We start from the raw sequence: 23,526 nt of genomic DNA, 5'->3' as shown, positions 1-23,526 counted from the left end.
GGGAGTGGCTTCTGCATATCTATAGGAGCCTGTGGGAAGCTTGCTCTGAGGACAAGGGGCAGCAGGGTTCCCTGGGGGCTGAGTCCTAAACTGCATCCTCAGAACCACTGATCTAGTAGGTAGGAGTGGAGTCCAGAAATCTGCATTTTAACAAACACTGCAGGTGAATATCACACCTGTTTAAGTTATAAAATGAGCCCTGACTGGTGTGGCTCAGTGGATTGAGCACCGGACTGTGAACCAAGGTGTCGCTGGTCTGATTCCCAGTCAGGGCACATGCCTGGGTTGCAGACCAGTCTCCAGAAGGGGGTGTGAGAAACGCACCTCTTTTCTTTCCTTCCCCTCTCTCTAAAAATAAATACATAAAAATCTTTAAAAGAAAAAAGTTATGAAATGCTTCACTTTCCAATGCAAACAATTTTATCACCCAGTTTAGAGCACCTAGAAAGTCGATTAATTAGTCTAGAGCAATGGTTTTCAAACTTCAAGAGGCATCGCATCAGCTGGAGGGCTTGTTAAAAGATGGGTTGCCAAGTCCCATTTTCAGAATTTCTGATTCAGTGTCTCTAGTGAAGAGCCTAAGAGATTGGTCTTTTTGAAGTTCGCAGGAAATGCTGATGCTTCTGGTCCTGGATCTACGCTCAAAAAACTGCTGATCTAGACATACTCTGTCATGTGCAAATGCAAAAGCAAACACTTTCCAAACTGTATGGAATCTTATTAAGGGTGTTGAACAAAATCAAAGACATTTCTATACTGCCTGAGTCCTCCTTTCATCATACTAGCATGTATTATTAATTCCAAGTGAGGAGATAAAATGCAGTATTTCTCAAATATATTTCACTGCAGATCTCTCTTCTTAAGAAGAATTCTGGGGAACTGAGAAAAGCCTAAAACAGCACCATGACAAATTAGTGCATTCAGCAAACTTGGACTTTTCCACCATGTCCATCCAGACCTCACCCCTGGATACCTGCCTTCCCTCCCGCGACAATGCTAGAGGGATCTGAGAACACAGGAGAGGGGGGGACATTGTTCAGATTTCAAACTGGTGGGCCTAGCCCCCTTTTTAAAAAAGTTAAATTATAACTAATACTCGGTATAAATAATGTTTTTATATTTTATATACTTTACACACTGCAGCCAGTAATAGCCACATTTTAACTATATTAAAAGCACCTTAGTAGTCACTGAAGTATATAAAAAAATAACATAGGTTAAGAAGGTTTTATCCAAACATATTCTGATAAGGAAATAAAATACATGTATAAATACGCATAGTGCAAAAACAATTACAATCAGTGTAATAAGAGAGCTATAAGCAAAGTGCCCTTAAATTAGGGGGCGCTTCCATTAATCTTGACTGGTTTGGATTGCCCGATTGTTAACAGTCAACAACTCTGCTAGAGGAAAGAAATATGCTCCATTCGGTGGACAGGATCTTCCATTACTAATGCTGGCTGTCCTCCACTGCAGTGTAAGAAGACTGGGATGAATCTCACAATGCAATTCTTCCAAAACTTGTACTGAGACTCACTTAGGGCACTTACAGAAAATAGATGGGCCCCATATTTACCAAAGAAATCAGAATCTCCAGTAGAGGAACCTGAAAACCTGTGATTTTGATATGTACCTTAGGTTCCCAAATTTTACTGTAGCAGAATAGAAACTGGGTTTTCTCCAAGTATCTCTGAGGACAGTTCATCATTCACCTATTCATTCATCCATTCAATAAGTAAATATCTAGTGAGTTTGTGCAGCACAGAAGAGCAGATTTTTTTAATTTATGTCATTAATTGGTATTCACAGCAATGTTACATTCATTTTTAGCTAAAAAGATCTAGTTTAGTAAGTGTATATATAGTTTAACAATACTGTTCATATAGTACACCAATATATAATGGAAAGCAAATCCCCTAACAATATGCTCTTAGTACAGCACTCTTTATACTGATGTATGTTGTCTCAGAAAAAAATCAGGAATCAAATTTTAGTAGGATAATTACTAAAGTGTGAAAACCATTCGGCTCATTGCCCAATATTCTTGCAATAGAAGGGATATGGGATTTAAAATATAGACACGCATGTATATATATACCAAAAGCTGTTTTTTTAAAATGCTAATTTCCCAAATTTGTCATTTTGGTTACACGTCCTGTGTTCTATATTCCTGGCTTCTTGTGGGAGAAAGAAAAGGCTTTGGGAAGGTAGAAACTAATTACTAAAAACTTATGTGAGATGTTGCTGTCCACACGTAATAATATATGCTGTGACAAGAGGAAACATAAGCAGGCTTGTCCTGTCGTTTTCTGCCTTCTGAAAGTCCCCACTTCCTTCCCGACATCACCTGGTTCTCTTTCCCTCTTTCTTTTCAACTGTGTGGGGGTAGAATGAGGTGCAATGAGGTACAAAAAAAAGAACAAAGGAGGACTAAGAAAGAGAAGAAAAGCAACTCCAATAAATACCTCATTTGGATTTGTGGAACTAATATGTTTCAATGAATATCATACATAGCAAAGTCTTTAAAATAGAAGAAGGGCAAAATAGTTGATGGCAGGAGACAAAGGATTAGGAAAGAGCACAAAGTCCATTCTTTTAAGCATTATGGTATCTGTTCATGGTTTTAAAAATGCGGCAAATTAAAATAGTTTATTAGTTCATTTCAGTTAAATACAGAGCCTGCTTTAAAAAAAAACGGAGTGAGAAAACATCCTGAATGGTGTGGCTCGGTTGGCTGAGGGCTGTCCAGCAAACCAGAAGGTCAAGGGTTGGATTCCCGGTCGGGGCACACGCCTGGGTTGCGGGACCCATCCGTGTTTCTGTCTCACATCAGTGTTTCTCTTCTTCTGTCTCTTCTTCCTTGCCGCTCTCTCTAAAATTATAAGCATGTCCTTGGGTGAGGATAAAATAAATAAATAAATAAATAGCCAAAGGGAGAGAAAAATCAACATCTCACGCCAGTCGCCCAGCCTCCTCGTCTCACGAATTTTACAGCGGCAAAGAAACTCCACCCAGAGAAAGAGCCCTGTGTTCTGCAAAGCTGGCGCCTCACCTGATTTCCACCCGCTTTCTGAGGTCTAGGTAGATGTGTCAGGAACGTGAACGCAAACACGTGTGTGCACCCCCGCCTCCCACAAAAGGCTGCAGGCACCGGCTGCCTGCAAGGTGAAGGCCTTCATATACCTGCAAACCCACTTTTCACCCTTACTCTGTAGACACACACAAAAATCACTGATAATCAATGCCTCAACCTACCTGAATGTAGACAGAACCAAATGATTTCTCTTACTCGCGTATTTTATTTATAACATTTATCAATATATATGAAGCTATAACATTAATACAAGAATTAATTTATTTTGAATTAGTTTTTAGTAGTGGCTTAATGATTTTCAATAAAAATAATAACAAATTTAAATTCCAATTAATAAGTACATGTTGGTTATTCATAAATGTTGTATAAACCATGTAGTTCTAATGTAAAAGCCTCAATAATGGAAATGCAACAGACAACAGAAAAATAGAAAACAAATAGTAATAATTAAATATTTAAACCTGGTGTCACATAAAAGTTGGACTTCTACAAATAGAATGTAAACTGATTAATTTTCTTTGGCCTAGAAAAATACTAAAATAATATAATTGTTTTGATTCTGTAGTTATTTTAAATAATTCTGTGTCTCAGTGAATCACTTAAACTTTTTAGAATCAGTTTTTTCATCTGTAAACACAGATGACAACATTGACCAAACAGAGTAATTATGAGGATAAAATAAAGTACCCAGTACAGTCTAGCAGGTGCTTGCTAAATATTGGTTCTCTCTGTGCTAAGCACTAATATTTAATCTCTCTGTTAAAATGGGAAAATTTAAATCTCACAAATTTTTTTATATCTAAAAATATGAACCAAGTTTTTAAAAGTAAAAACATGCCAAAAACCCAACAAACTCAACTGAACCACAGCCAAGGAAACAAATAGATGATTCTGGTGCCCAGTAGAACAGAACACTTTGTAAGGCTCTTAACTCCATCTCCAGAACACATATGGTGAAGCAGAAACAAGCTGAAAAGTGTCGCCGATATTCCTGTAGTGAGAACACAACACTAACTGCACTGAAACTCACAGGTGTGGGAAAAACGCACCACTCTGTTCTCATTCATGAGATTCCACTCGAGATCCCCACATTAACTAAATGCCCAATCACTTTTAAACCTTATTTTAATCAAATAATTCAGCCAGTCTCTGTACCTATCAGGGTTTAATGTAAAAAACAGGACCCATATTAGGTATGTCAAACAGAATTAGGTAATTACAAAATTTTCAAAAAGGCCGGAAGAGTGGGAGTCAACAGGCCTCCATTTGAGCCATTAAATCCAAGAGCACGCCACCATAACTGCAATCCAGAATCCGGGACAGCCGCTGATCCTGCTGATCCGCCCCCAACACAGCTGCCTCCTGACACCCACAGGGCTGGCAATACCCAAAATACCCTGCCACACTGTACCTGCCTCTTAGCAGAATGTCTCTGTTTTAGACAGCTGCAAGAAAACGACTTTTCTCTCTTCTACCAATCAAAATATGTGTGAGTGCACCCTAGATCCTGGATATGAAGGAGGTGTGAAATGTTGTCAGCTTTCCAGTCTCTGCTCTGCAGGAACACGCCAGAGAAGGGGCTGTTGAATGAGAGCTGAGGGAGTCAGTCTGTAGTATCCACTATGGGTCTGTTGCAGCTGTGCAATACAATGACCATATTTCTCATAATCTGTCCCTTTGGTGACTCAACATCCCATGCATTTGCCTCTCAACAACTCATTGTTTTCTTTCTTTTTTAATTTAACTATCTTGACCATCTATCCATGTTACTACATCTCCAACATTAGTTTTAATATTGAAGACGAGAGCCCTGGCAGGTGTTGCTCAGTTGGTTGGAGGGTCTCCCATAACCAAAAGTTTCAATTCTCATGGCACATACGTAGGCTGAAGTTCCATCCCTAGTCCAGGCACATACAGGAGGCATCCACTAGATGCTTCTCTCCCTCACTGATGATTCTCTCTCTTCGTTCCTCTCTCCCTTCCTCTTTCTCTAAAAAAGCAGTGAAAAAAGTCCTCAGGTAAGGATGAAATATATATATGTAAAGATAGGGGAATCATAATAAATATGCCAAGAACAGTGTGTTAGGTTTCAGTAGACTAAAATACTGTTTCTTCTTAAAGTATGGTCCAAACACTACTTGCCCAAGTGTCACCAAGAGTGCCTGTTAAAAATGGAGACTAGGAGACCCATCTCAGACATACAAAATCAGGATCTGTAGAAGTGAGGCCAGAAATTCACATTTGAAACAAGCTCTCAGTTAATGTTTATCTCACTAAATTTGAGAATCACTCATTTATTTTTACCCCCCTTTGCCCACCCCCACCCAGCCCCTGGCATCCTTCTCTCTGGCCATCACCCCCCTGTTGTCTCTGTCTATGGCTTATGCATGTATGTTCTTTGGCTGATCCCTTCACCCTCTTTCATCCAGTCCTCACCTTCCTCCTCCACTGTGACAGCTGTCAGACAACAGAATCTCTCGCTTATTTTAAAGTGAGAACCCATTTTTCCCAAGACACCAGAATATTTCTGGTTTCCTGAACTTTTCTGCTCTCCGGTTTTTATTTTAGGAGATGACAATGGATGGCCTTTGCTATTTGGGAAACGCTATGGCATTTACAACAGAACAGCTTTTCCACGTCTCTTTCACTTAGAAACACCAAAATGCCGTAAGTAATCAGGGCGGTTTTCTCCTTTCCCATGAGTTCATAAGAAGACACCATGTCTTAAAACTTGAATCCAACATTAAAAAGTTATAGTTTTCCTACTACAAACTCCATTAGACATGCAGTCTTAATTTGAGAATCTTATCTGAAAATAGCTCAGGGATCCTACGTGTAAAAGTAATCAATCGTGCGAAGTATTGTTGTAAACAAAAACCCTGTCAGTCAAGTTGCCATTTTATATGTCCCCGTTTTACAATCCCTATAAACTCTGATGTAAAGGAAACAGTGAAAACAAAAGGGCGTACAAGTTGTTTGGATTTTAATGCGTGTAAGTGAAAAATCTCCTGAGGTCGAAACTGTATTTTAGAGCTTCAATAAAAAGACATTAATTATAACCTGCTATGTTTAGTGGTATAGCAAGAACTTGCAAAAACACTGGAGGAGTAAGGGAGATACAACTTTGAGGATTAATTCAGTAATATGTTAGATCAGGAATATCTTTTAAATAAATGTAGTGTATTCTAATAAATTGGGCAAATTTAAATTGGCACCTTGGAATTATGCAATAATTTTGATCCTAGCTTTTCAAGCCTCAGTTAAAAAGCAAGGGTGGAGGTGGGGGAATCCTTTAGTCTACATTGTTTCCCTTATGTTCTACCACAAATTATAAATTGCAGCTTTTGTTTTTATTTTCAATATTTTTGTCTTTACTGCTCAGATGAGATTAATAAAAACTACTAACAATCCCCAGTTTAAGGGGTTGCACGTTCTTCCGGCAAGTCTCCTAGGTCACTCAGCAATCTGTCTCGGGCTCACGTGGTTTCCCCGAATGTCAAGAGCAAGTTACTTGATTGTTGAAAAGCTAAAAAGCTGTAGGGAAAGAAAAAAATTCACAGGTATAATTTAACTGCTAATATAATGAAAAAAGTCAACAGATTAGGCAACATCATCTCAAAACATAGTTGTTCTTTTTGCTTTTTTGCGTATACTTTTCCTTTCTTAAATTTTAGTAGAATCTTTTTGTATCTCACCTAATTCCCAAAAGGATTTTAGGCAGTTCACAATAAAAATATGGCTAATACTAACTCAAGCCATTAATATAACATAAAAGACCAAAACTCCACGGTGAATGGGAAAGAAAGTGGCAAAGAAAAATAAGGAAATCTTCACTGAAAAAAACTTCAGTAGCTGCATCTAAAGCTTAGTTCTGAATTTTGTGGTCAGTAGGTCAAAGAGAGGGGTGGCAAGCGAACTAGGTAACTTTCAGAGTCTGGTTTGTAAAGTGAAAACAAACAAATGGGAGGAAAGCAGATCATTAAGCAAGAGAAATAAATTTTTGCCTGATCCTGAACTCTGAGAGAACTTTGTCACAAGAATAATTGGACAACAGGAATGGAGCCACACAATAAATGATGTATCAAAAATACAGAGGTAATTTGTATCAGTAGTTAGTAAAGAACAAATCTATAATTTTTAACTAGTTTTTTAAAAGAAAATTCAAGGAAAGCTGGTAATAATTAAATATGTTTTGAAACTCAAAAGCAATATAAAATGGTATAGAAAGTGTAGTATACAATTTGGGAGTGATACTTGAATTAAGGTTCCTATTGTGCCACCTTATCTGAATCCGATTATTATTGTAAGGATTTATTGGAAATTAAACTGAGGATGACCATAATCATTTTTTGCCTGAATGAAGGAATGTGAGGGCATCACATTTATAAAGTGACCTCTTAAGATCAGTGTTATGGAAAATGCATTACTTACCAATAACATATTAACAAATAACTAATATGTTAATAAAGTTTAAACTGGAGGAATTGGAAAGTACAGAGATTTGAAAATTCTGTACTCAACCATAATTTATTAACTAGCAGCTGGTGCATTACTCATCCTTTTTCATCTTAACATAGTTAAAATTTCCTGTACAGACCATTTTATCATATTTTCATTAGCATGTTAGTGTAATCTAAAGTATACACTATGCTTATATTATTATGAACATAATATATTATTATTACAAACCTTTAAAAAATACACTATAACATATTTTTAAGTTGACAGAATTTGTTTAATTGTTCTTTTGTTGTTGGATATTTAGGTGGTTTTTTGCCCCTGTTATAGCTAACCCTGTAATCAGCATGTATGGATTACCTTAACTCACCTTCTGTAAATAGGAAAACACACTGGAATGAAAAGTAGTCTCACTGCCTTTCTCACTCACTCTCAGGACCTCCACCTTCCTGTCAAACCCTGCCCATTCCTTCCACACGACATAAACACACTCACATTAGAATGGCTCTTGTGTAGAGAGACAGAATCAGTTTTCAGAGGCCCATAACCAAAAGGAAGACTTACCGCTATAAAACTGTTTAAAAGTTCTTGGCGGAGACTCTGTTTACAAAAAATGCAAAACCTAAGTTACTATCTTGATCTCTCGTGATCTTGTAAAGATGTCTGCAGAGTTCTTTGGAAGAAGAGGACGAACACCTGTTGCCCCGTATGTGAGCAAAGGAGAGACATTACTATTCCAGGAGATGTAGTCAGTTGCGCTCATGAGCGGTCATCCACCAGCCTTGTCACAGGCATCTCTGCTTTGCCAGGAAGACACATTTCTATGCTCTGGAAGCTTTACTGTAAAAGTCAAAATTGGAATCCTGCAAGCAGGAAAAGTCCCATAAGAAGATTTGTTTGCCCTATGATCTTTTTAAATGTTGTTAGCTTTTGTCATTTTTAAAATAGGTAATTATATTTAAAAATTGCATTTCTGGAGTCTTTGGGGAAGTTAGGTGACTTAGCTATACATGGTCCTTTCCTAATATGGCAACAATGAGAAGGAAGCTGTCCCACTGGGACATCCGGACACAGCTATACCTGCTTTGCCTGTTCTCTGTAGCTACCTGGGTCTGTCATCTCTGCTGTGCAGTTCAGGGCTTCAAAGTAAATGTGGAGGGAGAGCACTCCCACCTGCCCTCAGTAATCGTTTATTCCTCATCCAGGTAGGAATCAGACTATATTTATTATGCCTAATACTAATCCCACTTTACTGTTTAGCTGTATAAACACATCATTGCAAGTCTCTCATCGACTGTAGAAATAAAGGATCACATCTTTAAGACTATCACTCTAGCATCTAGCCCCACATAATGGCCAAAGGCATACATCCCGTCCTCCCACTTTCCACACCCATTAATGAGAATAATCTAGCTTTATGTAAAAAAAAAAGAGTTCACTCCCATAAAGTTTTAGACATCTTACATTGTTACAGAAGCCAAAAGATCACTTAAAAATTCTTTGGGAAAAACTCCTGAATTTTTCAGAAAAAAAAAATCTACTAGCACTATGGCTCAGTGTTTAGTTCTCCCCTTTTATCATAGTTAAAAATGATTTAGTTCTCCATTAAAGGTTTCATTATGCTATCAGTAAATACTTTATTTTTAAGTAGCGCTTCAATATGGACATCAAAGCCCATCACGTTCCCTCACACACAGCGTCTCCCCCAAGGTGAGTAAGAGCAAATGACTTCATTCATTCATTTGCAATAGCTGGGTAATTGCAGTCTGCTATTTAAACCTGTATGTTTTCATATCTTAATGTTTAGCACCACTTTAATGGTAAATTAAAAGCAAACTTTAGAGCCTTAATTTAAAGCACTGCCCAAATAGCTTAGATGAGACCGGATATACTTTTGTACTAAATAATTTTCACAGCCTTTTATTTCTTTCTTTTTGTTACCCTCCTCTTCCTGGTCCCTCACTGTCCTCATGCCCTACCACCTCTTCTTCCTTTAGTGGTCGGTTCTGTGCCCACGCAATGTGTGTGCCAAGGTTTAGAGCTTGACTGTGATGAGACCAAAATACGAGCTATTCCATCAGTGTCTTCAAATGTGACTTCAATGTAAGTAGAAAAGAATGGCTTTGTCTTGACAGCCAGAACAACATGTGTAAAACATAATGAAGGCTTTGTCATTATTAATAATGCATTTTATTCAAAGATTATGTCACAGTTCCATGGTGGATTATGATATTTCTTTTGCATTTATTAAATGCTTCCCCATTCTAAAGTATTCCATATATTCTTATTTAGTCCCTCATAACAATACTATGAAGTAGTATCAACATATTTCATCTAAACAAAAGATGCCATCAGTTGTATGAGCTACTAAAAAGCTGTCAATTAAACTATTATATAAAGCTTTCATATTTTATTGAGTTTTTACTTGACACATATTGAAAGAGATCTTTTAGACTTTATTGAAAATAATTTTAATACACTCTTATGTATAAATAAAAATAAAACCAAGTGAAATAAATTGGATAAACAATTCCCATAATTTCACATTTAAAATCTAACTATTCTGCATCACATTTGACTTGGAGATGCTGATATTGTTTTCTTAACTAAGTAACTCAAACTTATATATGTAAAAAAATCCTCATAATTAGCAGTTTGTTGATCCCATACTAATTTGAATTCAACAAACTTCAGCAACACAAATAAATACATTGGACTGAAACTTGCAAAGGAAATCAGTGAAAAATTGATATTTTACTCTAATATTTTTCCTGAGGTTCCTTGTTTTCATCCTGATACTTTAGTGACTTTTGGCTCTAACTTTTGGGTATATGAGGACAAAATAGAAGTAATTCTTAAATATATAAATGTTGGCAAGCCCTGCCTTTTCACATAACCCAGAAACTCATATGGTTGGTGTATATCAGGGATGGGGAGTAGCTGCAGGGAGAGTGGTGCCTTGTGATCGATAGAATCTGGGGAGTTTCCGGCACTGACAGTCTCCTGGAAAGTTTATCCAAGTTGATACTGAGCAGAGAGCATCAGACAGCATTAGCCATAGAGTTTTGCCAAAGAAGGCAACATTCCCACCGAAACTAAGAATAATTCTATCCTATCTTCCATTTGACAAAGCTTTTTTTATAGTAATTAGATGTACTAGAAAAAAGTAATAACAATCCCTCCAAAAAATAATCTGAGGTCCTACGGAAAGTTGCCATTCAGGGGCGTCCAAACTTTTGCCGTCTCTGGGCCACACTGGAAGAAGAAGAGTTGTCTTGGGCCACACATTAAATATATTGTGACATGTAATCACAGAAACATCTCCTAATATTTTAAGTAAATTTACAATTTTGTATTGGGCCACATTCACAGCCATCCTGGGCTACATGCCGCCCACAGGCCACAGGTTGGACACACTCGGAAATTCTGGCTCAAACTGCTGGGTATAAAAATGTATGATTTTATTCTATTGTCAAAGAAAAAAATTATTACCCATACTTTTTATTTTAAATTACTAGAAAACCCAAACCAAAAAACAACTTGATGCCACCAGTCTCATTTTTTATTTTTCAGCGAATAAAATTTGATTTTATTCTTAAACACTTTGACTAACCTTTGTAAAGAGAAACAGAAGAGAGCTAGGGAATGTGGGAGGATAAGCCAATGACTGACTAGAAAGTGCATGTTTTACTTAAAGGCATTTGATTCAATTAAGCAAAAACACTCTTATGGCTCCATACATACATACATCCATATATCCAGTCATATACATACACATAAAGAGATATGTGCAGACATGTTAGCCACCAGTTTTTGGTGTAAGGAAAAAAACGGGGTCATGAGTGATAGGCCATAGAAAGACGTGGAGAAGGAAGGGTCCAAGATGACCACCAGGTTGCCATTCTGACTACTCAAGTGCTCTGAGAAGGGGGAGACCAGTGACAGTAAATGGGGAAGATTAGGACTCCAGATTTAGATGCTTCTTTCAATGTGAGCTGAACAGGTCACTCAGTGGAAATTCCCAACAGGAATTTGGAGATGAGAAAGAAGCCCAGGAGTTTAGGTCTGTGCCATTTTATTTTATTTTGTGTTTTAAAAGAATAGTATTTTCTTGCATGTTGGGTTGGGCAGCTTGATTCAAGTAGTTCATTTCTACTTTTCTCTGCAGAGAGTGATTCAGCATCATATCTTATCCCAGTGTTTGTTCAATTCCACAGAGAAAAGGGGCTCGAGGCTTTAGAGCAAATACATTAGAAGAGTAAATATCAAATTTTATTACGGGCCTCACTCCATGTTTTGAGTTGGACCTATTATAGGGAAATGTCAGACGTGGACTGAATTATATAAAAGTAGCATTAAAGAAGCCGAAAATCCAAATAATACTCATTGAAGTTGGAATTTTTTTGAAGATGTTTCACGTAAATGCTAATGAACAAAAGAGACAACAGATGAATATGGTTATCTACACATTGTTCTAACTTGCTAAACATTAACTTTGTGTGAACGTCGACTTGAAGGTTCTGGAATGGAATCATTAAAACTACATAACCCAATGATAAGAGCTTCCTTTATAAAAACTAGAGCTAACTTTGACAATAATAATAAAACCAGCAGTCCCTCACACACTTCACTTTGTGTGATTCTTCTCAAACGTGGAATACTAAATTTTTTTTAATTCAAGAATCTAGTATATTAAAAAGTATTTTCGTTTGTTCTATTACGTGTCAGTAATAACACCTACCTGTTTCTGTCTCACGGGGCACTGTGAATATAGAGAGAGAGATTCGTGAAAATACTTGGCATCATTTGGAGATAAGCCTATAAATCATAGGCACAATTAGTACAACCTCAACTGTCTAAGCAACATTACTGAAGGGACCGTAAATGGTCCTTCCTCCCCTACCGTGACTGTCGCACTCGGGTGCAGTCAACCTCCCCCTCTCGGGGTCTCTCACAGGGTCTCACCGTGTCTCCTTCAGGTGTATCGTACGTCCTTCTTGTAATATTGAGATTGGGGTCCTAACCTGTTCCGCCAGCAGCTAAGAGTGATTTGATCAGCTTTTAGTATTTATTCATTTAAAAAAATTATTCATCTGGAACAGTGTGTAACATTTTTCTCAAATACTGTCCCCCTCAAAGGCTTTTAAAGCAATTTTCCTATGTGTTCCCTCTGTAAAATTTTAATACTACATATATACTAGATTTCTGTTTATGTACACCTGTTTTTTATCCACTAAAAAAAGTCAAACTTTTTTTTTATTCCCTAAAAACCAATTCGTACTCCCTTCGAACATTAATACCCACATGGAGAATGCATGGTCTTCTAGAATCTAGACAGTGTTTCTCAGATCAGATTCCAGAACTGTGTTCTAGGGAGACTGAGAAACTGTTTTTCTTTAAGAAGCATTCACTACCAAGTTTAAGCAACACCGGTCCAAAACAAACTCACAACGTTGTTAGCACCTATTGTATTGCACCGTCTTTTTTTAATACCCTTTTTCTTTAAGATTTTATTTTTATTTATATTTAGAGAGAGAGGAAAGGAAGGAGAGAAACATCAATCTGTGGTTGCCTCTTGTATTCCCCCAAGTGGGGACTTGGCCTACAAGCCAGGCATGTGCCCTGACTGAGAATTGAACCAGCGACACTTTGGTTCACAGCCCATGCTCAGTCCACTGAGCTACACCAGTCAGGGCTTCATTGCAGTGTCTTAACTTGAGTCCTTCATGTCTACCTTGTGTTCCAAGTGTCTGTCCCACAGTGGTCAACCTCCAGACAGCTTATCAATGAGCACCTGTCCCGTCATCTTATATAATGTTACTAATAGTAATAGCACTATATAATGAGAGGTAATCTAGTCCAAATCCATTCTTTTACATTTAAAGGAAGAGGTTGACATGGAAATATTATGTATGTATGATTCATGCAAGGGGTCCCAGCTGCAAAAATTTCAGGATTTTTTTGCTTGTTTTATTTTGTTACTACTATATTACACTTTTAAAAAAATTAAAGGCTTAAGTACTGTTCAGTTCAAACACAATTAAGTGGACCTGGTCTGTGTCAAGCTGCTTTTCAAATTGTAGTATAAAACAAAATCTTTCTATATAATTTATTAGATTAAAATATATTATTCAGTGAGTAAAGATGATTTAATTCTTTGTCCCATTTGATAGTTTCCTTTATAACTAATTTAAAAAGGAAGTAAAGATAGTGGAAATTGGGCAATAAAATATTAAAGACTATAAAGTTATGTTATTGAATGTGTTTTAAGCAGAAACACTATTTTTATTGTCATTCGAAAAACTGAGATGCTTTCTAATAGTTGTTAAATATATGTAGAAAAGAACATAACTAAAGATTATTTTCTGTTTTATTATTTTTAAGTTTTTTGTCAGCGCTGTAAACTAATTTAAGAGAATATCTTTAATGAATACAAAATCAACAGTTACACCTAGTTTGAATACTATGCATATAAACATAACATCATGAACAAAATGTTTCCTGAAAGCTGATGTTAAGTACATAAAGTTTATAGTTTCCCCTATTGTAGTTTAAAAATAAAGAAAAAAACTTCAAGTAAGAATTCAAAATTTACCTTTATTTCAGGTCACTTCAGAAGAACTTAATAAGAAAACTTCCTCCTTATGGCTTCAAGAAGTACCATGATCTTTGGAGATTGTAAGAAAAAATTTGATTCCTGGTATTAAAATTAACTAACATGTTTTGGTGCATGTATTTCTTCCCACTTATGTAGACACCAACACTGTACCACTGCTTAAATCTAATTCCTCTTTGGGGACATACTTACCTGTTAGATGTAGACTACCAGGTAACTTTTTTAAAAAGCAGTTCTAGAAGCCATTCTAGAAAAATCTTAGATACCCATCCCCCAAAAAACTAGAAAGTGTGTGCTGTAAGTCCTCCTGCCATACTCTGCCAAAACAAGGACCATCAGGAGGTTGTTCTCTCAGCAGTGTTTCACAGTGAATCACCTTAATACACATCTTAAAGAAAGACGTGAAGAACTTCTACCAGACCTGCAGTCAAGATTAGACAGGGAAGAGATTTCTCCCGCTGGTCTGCAAACTCGGTCTAGACCTGAGATAGCAAATCCTCATGGTTTGAAACCACTGAGCATGTTGCTCAGGGACTTCATTCCACCTTCACATCTGTGTTTCATTTGGCCTCCCGTGGTATCAGACACACTACTTTCTTCTTAGTGTAGGTGGACTTTCAGGTGATGTATGAACTCTCAAAATCCATAAGGGCCCAGGCGATGTTTACCTGCTATGGAGATCAACATGTAACTCAGTCATATTGTCACATGCTTGAACCACTGGGTTTAAATATTTGGTGCCTAAATCATACTCTCTAGAAATCATCTCAGAATTTCTAGTTTCATTTTCATACCTGTATTGCTTATAGTTTGGGTTTTACACTAGAGAAACCTGGTACGTAAAGATGTATCTGTATAGTCTTCTTTAAAATAACATAGAAATAAAGCAGAATCAGAACAAAATTAATCCATTTCAATGAAATGTTCTTAAAGCCTAGGTAATCAGCAAAAAGTATTCATATTTGAAAACAAAAATTGCAATAAAAATTACATTTTAGAATTTTAGTCTGGACATTTATAAACCAACAGGAAAGAGCTTTCCAAAATTATGCCTGATAAAAAAACTTCAAGATGACTCTTCCTTACTCTGTGTATCTGATTTCAGTCATGTAGGGAATTTTTCGGATTTGCAGCACCACCTTGTGTCCACAGGTTTGAAAAAAGTGAGAACTCCAAATTTACATACCAAAACTCAAGTCGATATAATACGGTAGTTTAGGATTTTTAAATAGTGAACATTAATTTATGAACAGCCAATCTGTTCCAATTAAGATCAAAATAGCCAAATTTTTAAAAGTTGGTTATTAGATGTATAACTTGGCTCAACCTCCAGGAAATAGTCTATTGCCTGCTTATTACAATACTTAGAGGCAAAGAAACAAACACATATTAAAGTCTTTCTACGTATTAGTGAGAAAGATGGATTACCTACTGTGTGATTGGGACACAATACGTTTTGTGAAATTGCTGAATGCATAATAAATTTAGTAATAATACTTTACAATCAAAGGTAGGTTTTCTTGCATGTTGGAAAAATAGGGAATCTCTTTTAGTCAAAATTTCTAATTAACTGAGAGTACATTTATATTGGTTTCTCCTTTATTGTTCCTAAAATTTATAAAATAAATATATACAAGGGGGGACCCAATAAAACAGAATTTATTTATTAAAATTTGTGTATTTATTCTTATATGTTTAAACTTCAGTCACCTTCAAAGTCCTCTCTATTTGGTGTAATACACCTATCTAGATGTTGTTTCCACTGCTCAAAACATTTTTTGAATTCATCAATTTTGATGCCTTTTAGTGCTTCTGCCATTTTTTGTTTTGCCTCTTCCACATTGGCAAAACATTTCCTTTTAGGGTCATTTTTCATCCAGGGAAACAAACAAACAAAAACCATCACTGGGGTGAGACTGGGTGAATAGGGGGAATGGAGAAAAACTGCTGAACCCTCAGCACACTATGGGCAGGTTTGCTCCTAAATCACCCATCATGAAATGGGCACATGCTCTAAAATAGTCTTCAAAAAAAATTTACTAAAGCCAAATGCAGCCTCTCACAACAATGCCAGCTGGTACACTGACACAGATGAGTTTCTAGAACACTCACCTACTGGGCAAAGCCTGCCCTCCAGAGAACAATTCTGGTTTTTCAGGGGGTTCCCTTTCCTGTATAAACTCAGAATACCCTAAAGGATAATTGTGACCAGCAAGCAGAGCAAGAAATCAGACTCGGAGCCCTTACCTGGTCACTGCCCATCACCTGGGGCCTATTTTCTTTGACCTCCAACTGCCGCGGGGCCAAACTTCCAGCGTGACTTTAGTTAAATATGTAAGCCTGCGTTCTTGTCCTGGTAGTCGTATCTAATTTATATTCTTCTAGACCTGATTCTTTTTATTTTTGTTTTTTCTTGTCATGTAGATGCCTCATAAGTTTCTATAACAATTTTGGGGGACAAGACTTTGTGTCAAATTAACAAAATTAAAAATGGCTTGCTTGGTATTTTTGTGATTAACATGAAATATGTTTGGGGGCCGTGACAATGTCACATACTCATGCTTCATGCTCCAGCACCATGTCAAACACCAACAAGTTGTAAGAATTCTAGCAGAAAAATGCTTAAAAAAGAAAGGAAGCGTGACTTCTGGGCCTGTTTTATTAGTGAGTGCCTAACTGTGCATTAAAGTTTTATTCATGGGAAATTCTAATATTAAATTTTAGCCATTACTTGTTTATTTTTATAACTAGCACTTCTAAATAAAAACTAGGCTAATCACTCATGCATTTTTTATTTTCTTTTTTAAAAGATTTTATTTATTTATTTTTAGAGGGGAAGGGAAGGAGCAAAGGAGAGTGTATGGTTGCCTCTTGTGTATCCCCTACTTGGGGACCAGGCCTGCAACCCAGGCATGTGCCCTGACTGGGAATTGAACCGCAATCCTTTGGTTTGCAGGCCCACACTCAATCCACTGAGCTACACCAGCCAGGATTCACTCATGCATTTCATAGCAAAACAAAGTTACATGATATCCAACTTCACAAAATCACTTCATTATGTCTACCAATTTTAACTTTAAAAAAATTTAATTGTGGCAAAATACACGTGACCGAAATGTACCATCCAAACCATTGTTAAGTGCACCTTCTGAGGCAATAGGTACATTCACAACATCATGTTACCATCCCCTCCATCCAGCCACAGAACTCTCTCCATCTTGCAAAACTGAAAGTCTGGAGCCCTGGCTGGTGTAGCTCAGTGGATTGACCTCAGGCCTGTGAACCAAAGGATTGAGGTTTGATTCCCCATCAGGGCACATGCCTGGGTTGCAGGCCAGTTCCCAGTAGGGACCAGTTCCTAGCAGGGCACGTACCAGAAGCAACCATACATTGATGTTTCTCTCCTTCCCTTCCCTTCTAAAGATAAATAACTAAAATTTTTAAAAAACTGAAAATCTGTTTCATTATGATTTTCTTTTAATAATCATTTTCACAGGTGCCTGCAAAACAATAAGATTAGATCCATATCCACCTATGCTTTCAGAGGACTGCACAATCTTACTAAACTGTAAGTACCCATCCGTTTGTCCCTTCCACAGTGGTCCCTCAGCCTGACCCCTCCCACTCCGTGCCAGCTCTCCCACCCACAGGAGTGCCCAGGGGGAGCTCGGAGAGCTGAAGGGGTGCGCAGCCCTGTGGCTGAGAGCGTGGGATCCCGAGTCACACAGGTTTTCAAGGCCTGACTTCACTGCCCACTTAGGGGTGTGAACCTGAGCAATTTATTTTTCTTTCCAAGCATCAGTTCCCTCTATTGTAAAATGCAAATTACTACAGTACTCACCTCAGGCTTGTTGTGAGGAATAAACCAAAAAATTTGTTGGAAGAGTGGGGCACACCATGCCTAGAACACAATAAAAACTATTTGTGCATCCTACATTAGTCATGGTGACAGCAATAATGATTGAATGAGCTTAATCAAACTGAGCAAGCCTGATGATAATTAAAATTTATGAAGGTGAAAACCCAAAGACTTCACCAATTATTCTTTTTCTACTAATCCTACCTGTATGAATATATTTTTTAATCACAGGAAAGTTAAGAGTAAAGCTTTGTTTTAAAATTGTGATAAATATAACAACATAAAATGTACCCCTTACCCATTTTAACTGGTACAGTTTAGTGGCGTTAAGTACTTTCACATTGTTTTGCAACCATCACCACCACTCACTCATCCATCAGCAGACACTTGGGTTGCTGCCACTTTTTGTCTACTGTGAATAACGCTGCCGTGAACATGGGCACACGAATATCCGTTTGAATCCTCGCTTTCCATTCTTTTGGATACATACCCAGCAGCGGAACTTTCACACTATTTTCCACAGCATCTGCATCATTGACATTCCCACCAGCAAAGCACTAGGGTTTCAATTCCTCCAACACATTATGGTTTTGATTTTTAGGGGCGTTTGTTGGTGTTTGGGTTGGGTTTTTTTTATAACCACTAACCTAATGGGTGTGAACTTGTATCTCATGGTTAACAGCAAAGCTGTTAAAAATAGGCTTTCTCAAAATTTCATTTTATTGTGTTTTACCCAGTAGCTGAACCTAACATCCTCCCGTGAATAAACAACTCCCTGCATTTGCATTTCTGTCCCCTTGCTTTCTATCCAGACTCAAGGAACTCTTTCCAGTCAGATTCCTCGCTTGAGTTACTAGAGTTTGGGACTGAAGGCCACTCATCATTTTACAAGCAAAGTTAAAGAAGTCACTGGAGACTCAAAGCATTCACTGTAATCACATTAGCCATGTTCTCTTCCCTTCCATCCCATCTCTGCTCTTCCGTGTCTAAACAAATTAGCCAAAGTCAATATTGGACCCATTCTCACCAGGCTCATCACTCTCTTTCTCTCCAACCCCACTATGACTGTCCCAGATTTAACTAAACAGCATCTTCTTGGTTTAGTATTCATGAATGTGGAGATACAGACCTGGAGAATAAACTAATTTATCCTCCATCTCTTTCCCTGGTTGATTTTCATAGACCTGGAATATTGTTTGGTACTAAAGATGTCACAGACTTCTGATTTTTCATAGATAATCATTAGATCCCTGCTCTTCATTCATCCATAAATATTCATCAGTCCTTATGCTGTGCAAGTTCGGCTAGACACCGTGGTGGGGAGGCATAGAAATGTGAATCAGACAAGCTTCCTCCCAGCGGCTCACACATCTGGGTTCAGGTACAGCATCGTGCTCACTGGGGAGAGGCAAACCTCTTGCTCTGCAGAAGCTTAGTCTTAGGTGGAGAGATAATACCAACCTACACCCAATAACAGAGAATGATAGAAGTCATTACTAAGTGAAGTCCTAAACCTGTGTAGTTCAGACCAATACTGCTATTAGGATTCCGTGAGTGAAGTAACCATCTTGGGTCCAGAGCAGTGAAGAATGGCTCTAAAGAGGATTGGGCTAAACAGATGAACACCAAGTGCGTGGGCAGATCAAATGTCTTTACCTGGGGGATTTCCACTGGCCATTAAGGGAGCCCCCTGTGGCATTCCAAGGAGGTATAGAAGCTGTTCTTTACCTCCTCTTGGGCCCACCTGAGGCCCCAGGTTTGCAAGAGAGGGAAGGAAGTGGTTCTAATATGGGGCATTATTCCTTACTACCCCTAAGGAAAATCAAACTTGGTGAGGGAAAGGGAGATTCCCAACAGGAGAAACTTTTACAAGATGTCAATTTAAGATCTGTCATAGTGGAGAAAAAAAGTCAGTGTGGTCCATGTATAAGTGCAAGTGAAATTTGAATACTTGTATATGAATCATAGGCAGAGAAGAAAAAGGAGAGGAAAGAAATTGAAGTGGGAGGCGTGAATCAAAAAACAGTGTCGTACAACAGTATTATTGTATTATTATACAATAATAAATAATATTGTACTGAATACATATGGCTTGCCAGTGCTGATACCATGCATTGCCTCAAATGTTGCAACAACCAAAAAGAGTAGAGAGCAATAGTATCTCCATGTTGGAGTTGGACAGACAGAGCCTTTCAGAAGTTCACTGCTTGCTTAAGGTCACACTATAAATAAGAAACGGAGCTAGGAATCACACTGCCTGGCAACATATTCAGATCAACACAAAGAAAACACATATATTTAGTAGATCGTTGCACTAAAGAAATTGAGCTAGAAACAAACATGGCAAGAGGAGAACATCAACAATGAAGAGAAGGCGTTTACTCTGTAAAACAGTGAGAGGTTGAGTAGGAAGGGTGGAGTCAAACTCTTTAACAAAGCATGCAATGTCTTTTATCCAGAACCGACGCCTCTGGCTGCCTCCAAGGTTCAGCTGTTGTTTCTCATGGGCCCATGGCAAGGCCACCCTGAATTATGCTCTGATCCCTTAACTTGTCCTTCTCAATCTCCTCTGCCTGGAGTAACTCCTATACAGTCTGTGCTTTGTGAGTGACATGTCTTCATCCAAGATGCTTCTTGGTTGTTCCTCCTTTAGTGAAGTCTCCCTGTGTCCTTGCTCCTTCCTGCTCTGCAGTCCCCACCCAAGGGAAGCCAGATGCTTTCTCCCCTGCAATGTCAGAGCAGCCACGCATCGTGCACTTCCATCTTTTCCCCCTTCGCTGTAATAACCTGTTTGTGTGCTGTCTTCCCTTTAGACTCAAGCCCATCGAAGAAATAAGTGGCATACCTCACATAGTGCCATAGAGTAGGTGCCGAAAACCATCTGATGAATAAATGAACAGATGAATGAATACATGACTGATTGGTTTATTGGCTGATTATGAGAGAATTAAAAACAAGACATAAAAACATAAATGATAAAGAACTTTTAGGGATCCAAAGGCAAGGACAATAGTATGATGAGATGAGTGTATAAGAAAAGTTAAAGTGGATGATTATTATTTTTCATTTCCTTACTGTAAGATATCAGGAATATCACATTTATTGTGGTCATTTCTCCTTTTTCAGGTTTCTTAGTCATAACAGAATAACCTTCTTGAAGCCAGGTGTTTTTGAAGATCTCCACAAACTAGAATGGCTGTATGTTTAATTTATTGGGCATTTTATAGTATTAATTTTTATGTTCTAAATATATATAAGTGAATCCTTTTTTTTCTTTGGACTGGCAGGATAATTGAAGATAATCGGCTCAGTCGAGTTTCCCCACTAACATTTTCTGGACTAAATTCTCTTATGCTCTTGTAAGTACTAAAATTAAAGCAAATATTTTAATTAAAAGACATGAATAAAAATTACTGCTTTGAGTTTAACAGCATTCAATTTGGAATTGTTAAAACCCTAAAAGCCTTTTCAGCTAAAAATCATTTATTAATTACAATGTATGAGACTATTTTGTAGTTCTAAGATTTTTCATAAGATTTTTTGTCTTCTACAATGTCAACCCATCAAAACTGAATACAGCCTCATGGCGATATTTTATTAAAATATTCTTAAGCATACCATTACTATCCTATGTAAGATTTTTAAGGATATTTTTTTAAATATCATTCATTTAAAATCACCTCCTTTTCTCTGCCCACTATTGAAAGGCACAAGCTTACTAATAAGTAAGCTGTTCAGTTACTAGTATTACTGCTTCCTCCGTATGACAGATATTTGTCAAATTTTATCACTAACAAGCACTTAAATACACCACAGAAAAAAATAGACAAGATAATTAATAGATTTCCATGGTTTCATAAGAATAGTGATAATACCATATTTGACTTAGGTTAAAAAAAAGAACTAGGAAAATGTGACCTTTTAAATTTCTTTTCTTTTTCAGGGAACTGATGAATAATGTCCTCACCCATTTGCCTGATAAACCTCTTTGTCAGCACATGCAAAGACTGAATTGGCTGTAAGTTGCTGTATCTTTTTGTATAGAAGTCAACTAACTTCTCTAGTTTTGCTCAGTTCTTTTGGATATTAGGTTTTGTAAAATGATATGTTGTTAATATTATATTACATTTTCTCAAATTACTTTAGCATGATTTTGTTATTAAACATCCCCATTATCTAAACTAACTCCTCGAAACTCTCACCAAAATTAAACATCTCAAAAAAAAAAAAACTTGGAAGCAGAAAGAAGACAGAAGGAAGGTCATAGTATCTATATAGCATCTACATCCCCCCTTTGACCTGTTCACCTATTAATTTGGTATGAAAAGATTGAAGTTCCTAAATTCTGCATAATGAGAACATGATACTTACAATTCATTTCTGAAGTCTAATCAGAATAGAATATGTATGTTCCATGGAATTTGTTACAGAATAGCTTTGCTTGTGGTAATAAGTATCATGCCATCTATTCAGAATTCAATTACCCTATAAATTTGACATTTAATAAGCAGGTAAATGAAGAAATAAATAAACTAAATAACTATTAAAACATTTGACCAGTAAGTGGCATATGCACTGTCCTATGAAAACTCCCTCTGTTTCTTATTGTGCAGGAAATTCTCAAAATTTCAAAGCACACAGTAGATTTAAAATGCCAGGTGCAAGTAGTGGGGGAACTTAGAGTAAGAAACACTGACTGTTGTCAGAAGGGACAACCATCAACCTGAGAATAAAACAGGAGTGAGAAACCCTATAAAAACCAGACAGTGATTTAAAGCATACTAGTTTAGAACTGTTGGGGGGAAGGCAAACACCCCAGAAATCATTATTTAGTGCAGAGAGCATCTTGGTTTGGTATTGGCACAATGTCCTCACTGATGACAAGTCAAAGTCATTAAGGAAATAGCAAATTAAGTTATATACCCTCTGTTGTAATTAAATTTTGGTCCAGATGAGTACACTCATAGTTATTCATGCTCAGTAATACAAACTTAGTTTTAAAGCAAAATTAATATTTACATAAGTAAATTAGCAATTAAAAATGCATGCATTGAGACCAGAAGCAAATGTGGGAGCTATTATGCACATATAATAATAAACCTTCTCTTTGTTTTTAAAAAGGCAGCCATATATACATTTCACATAAAAATAATTATGATTTATTGCTAAAGAAGTGGACTTTTAAAAATTTTATTACTAAAATTACCATCTTTAAGTTTTATTTATTTAAAACAACTCATTCCATATGCAGTCCTAATAGTAACTGTTATCCCAGTTTTAATGCCAGTAATAATAATGTTTGCTTTTAAAAAATTAAAAAATTATGTTTGCTTTATAAGTATTTATCTCTTTGAAAAATAATTACAATATCTTTACCTTCCCATGAGCTTTTATTTAGCAAGTATGAACTAGAAAGTCTTATAGATGTACTAGCCAAAAAATATTCATATAAAATTAAAAAGTGTAATACCCTAGGATAATATGCTTGTAAAATATATG

At 37.0% G+C, this 23,526-nt stretch overlaps 1 protein-coding gene across 1 annotated transcript in view; it reads left to right on the top strand.

The window, feature by feature from the left end:
* The window catches only part of RXFP1 (relaxin family peptide receptor 1), a 78,975-nt gene that overhangs the window by 34,043 nt on the left and 21,406 nt on the right, over nt 1-23,526 (top strand). The window contains exons 3-9 of the mRNA XM_037125729.2: nt 5,663-5,761; nt 9,550-9,655; nt 14,159-14,230; nt 17,665-17,736; nt 21,154-21,225; nt 21,315-21,386; nt 21,971-22,045. Coding sequence (XP_036981624.2) covers nt 5,663-5,761; nt 9,550-9,655; nt 14,159-14,230; nt 17,665-17,736; nt 21,154-21,225; nt 21,315-21,386; nt 21,971-22,045 — 568 coding nt within the window. The remainder of the gene's footprint in view (nt 1-5,662; nt 5,762-9,549; nt 9,656-14,158; nt 14,231-17,664; nt 17,737-21,153; nt 21,226-21,314; nt 21,387-21,970; nt 22,046-23,526) is intronic.

The sequence above is a fragment of the Artibeus jamaicensis genome, unplaced genomic scaffold (assembly GCF_021234435.1).
Source record: "Artibeus jamaicensis isolate MK-2021 breed Jamaican fruit bat unplaced genomic scaffold, CSHL_Jam_final scaffold_537, whole genome shotgun sequence".
Taxonomy (NCBI): Eukaryota; Metazoa; Chordata; class Mammalia; order Chiroptera; family Phyllostomidae; genus Artibeus; species Artibeus jamaicensis.
The sequence above is the reverse complement of the archived record's forward strand: the minus strand, read 5'-3'. Positions and strand labels throughout refer to the sequence as shown.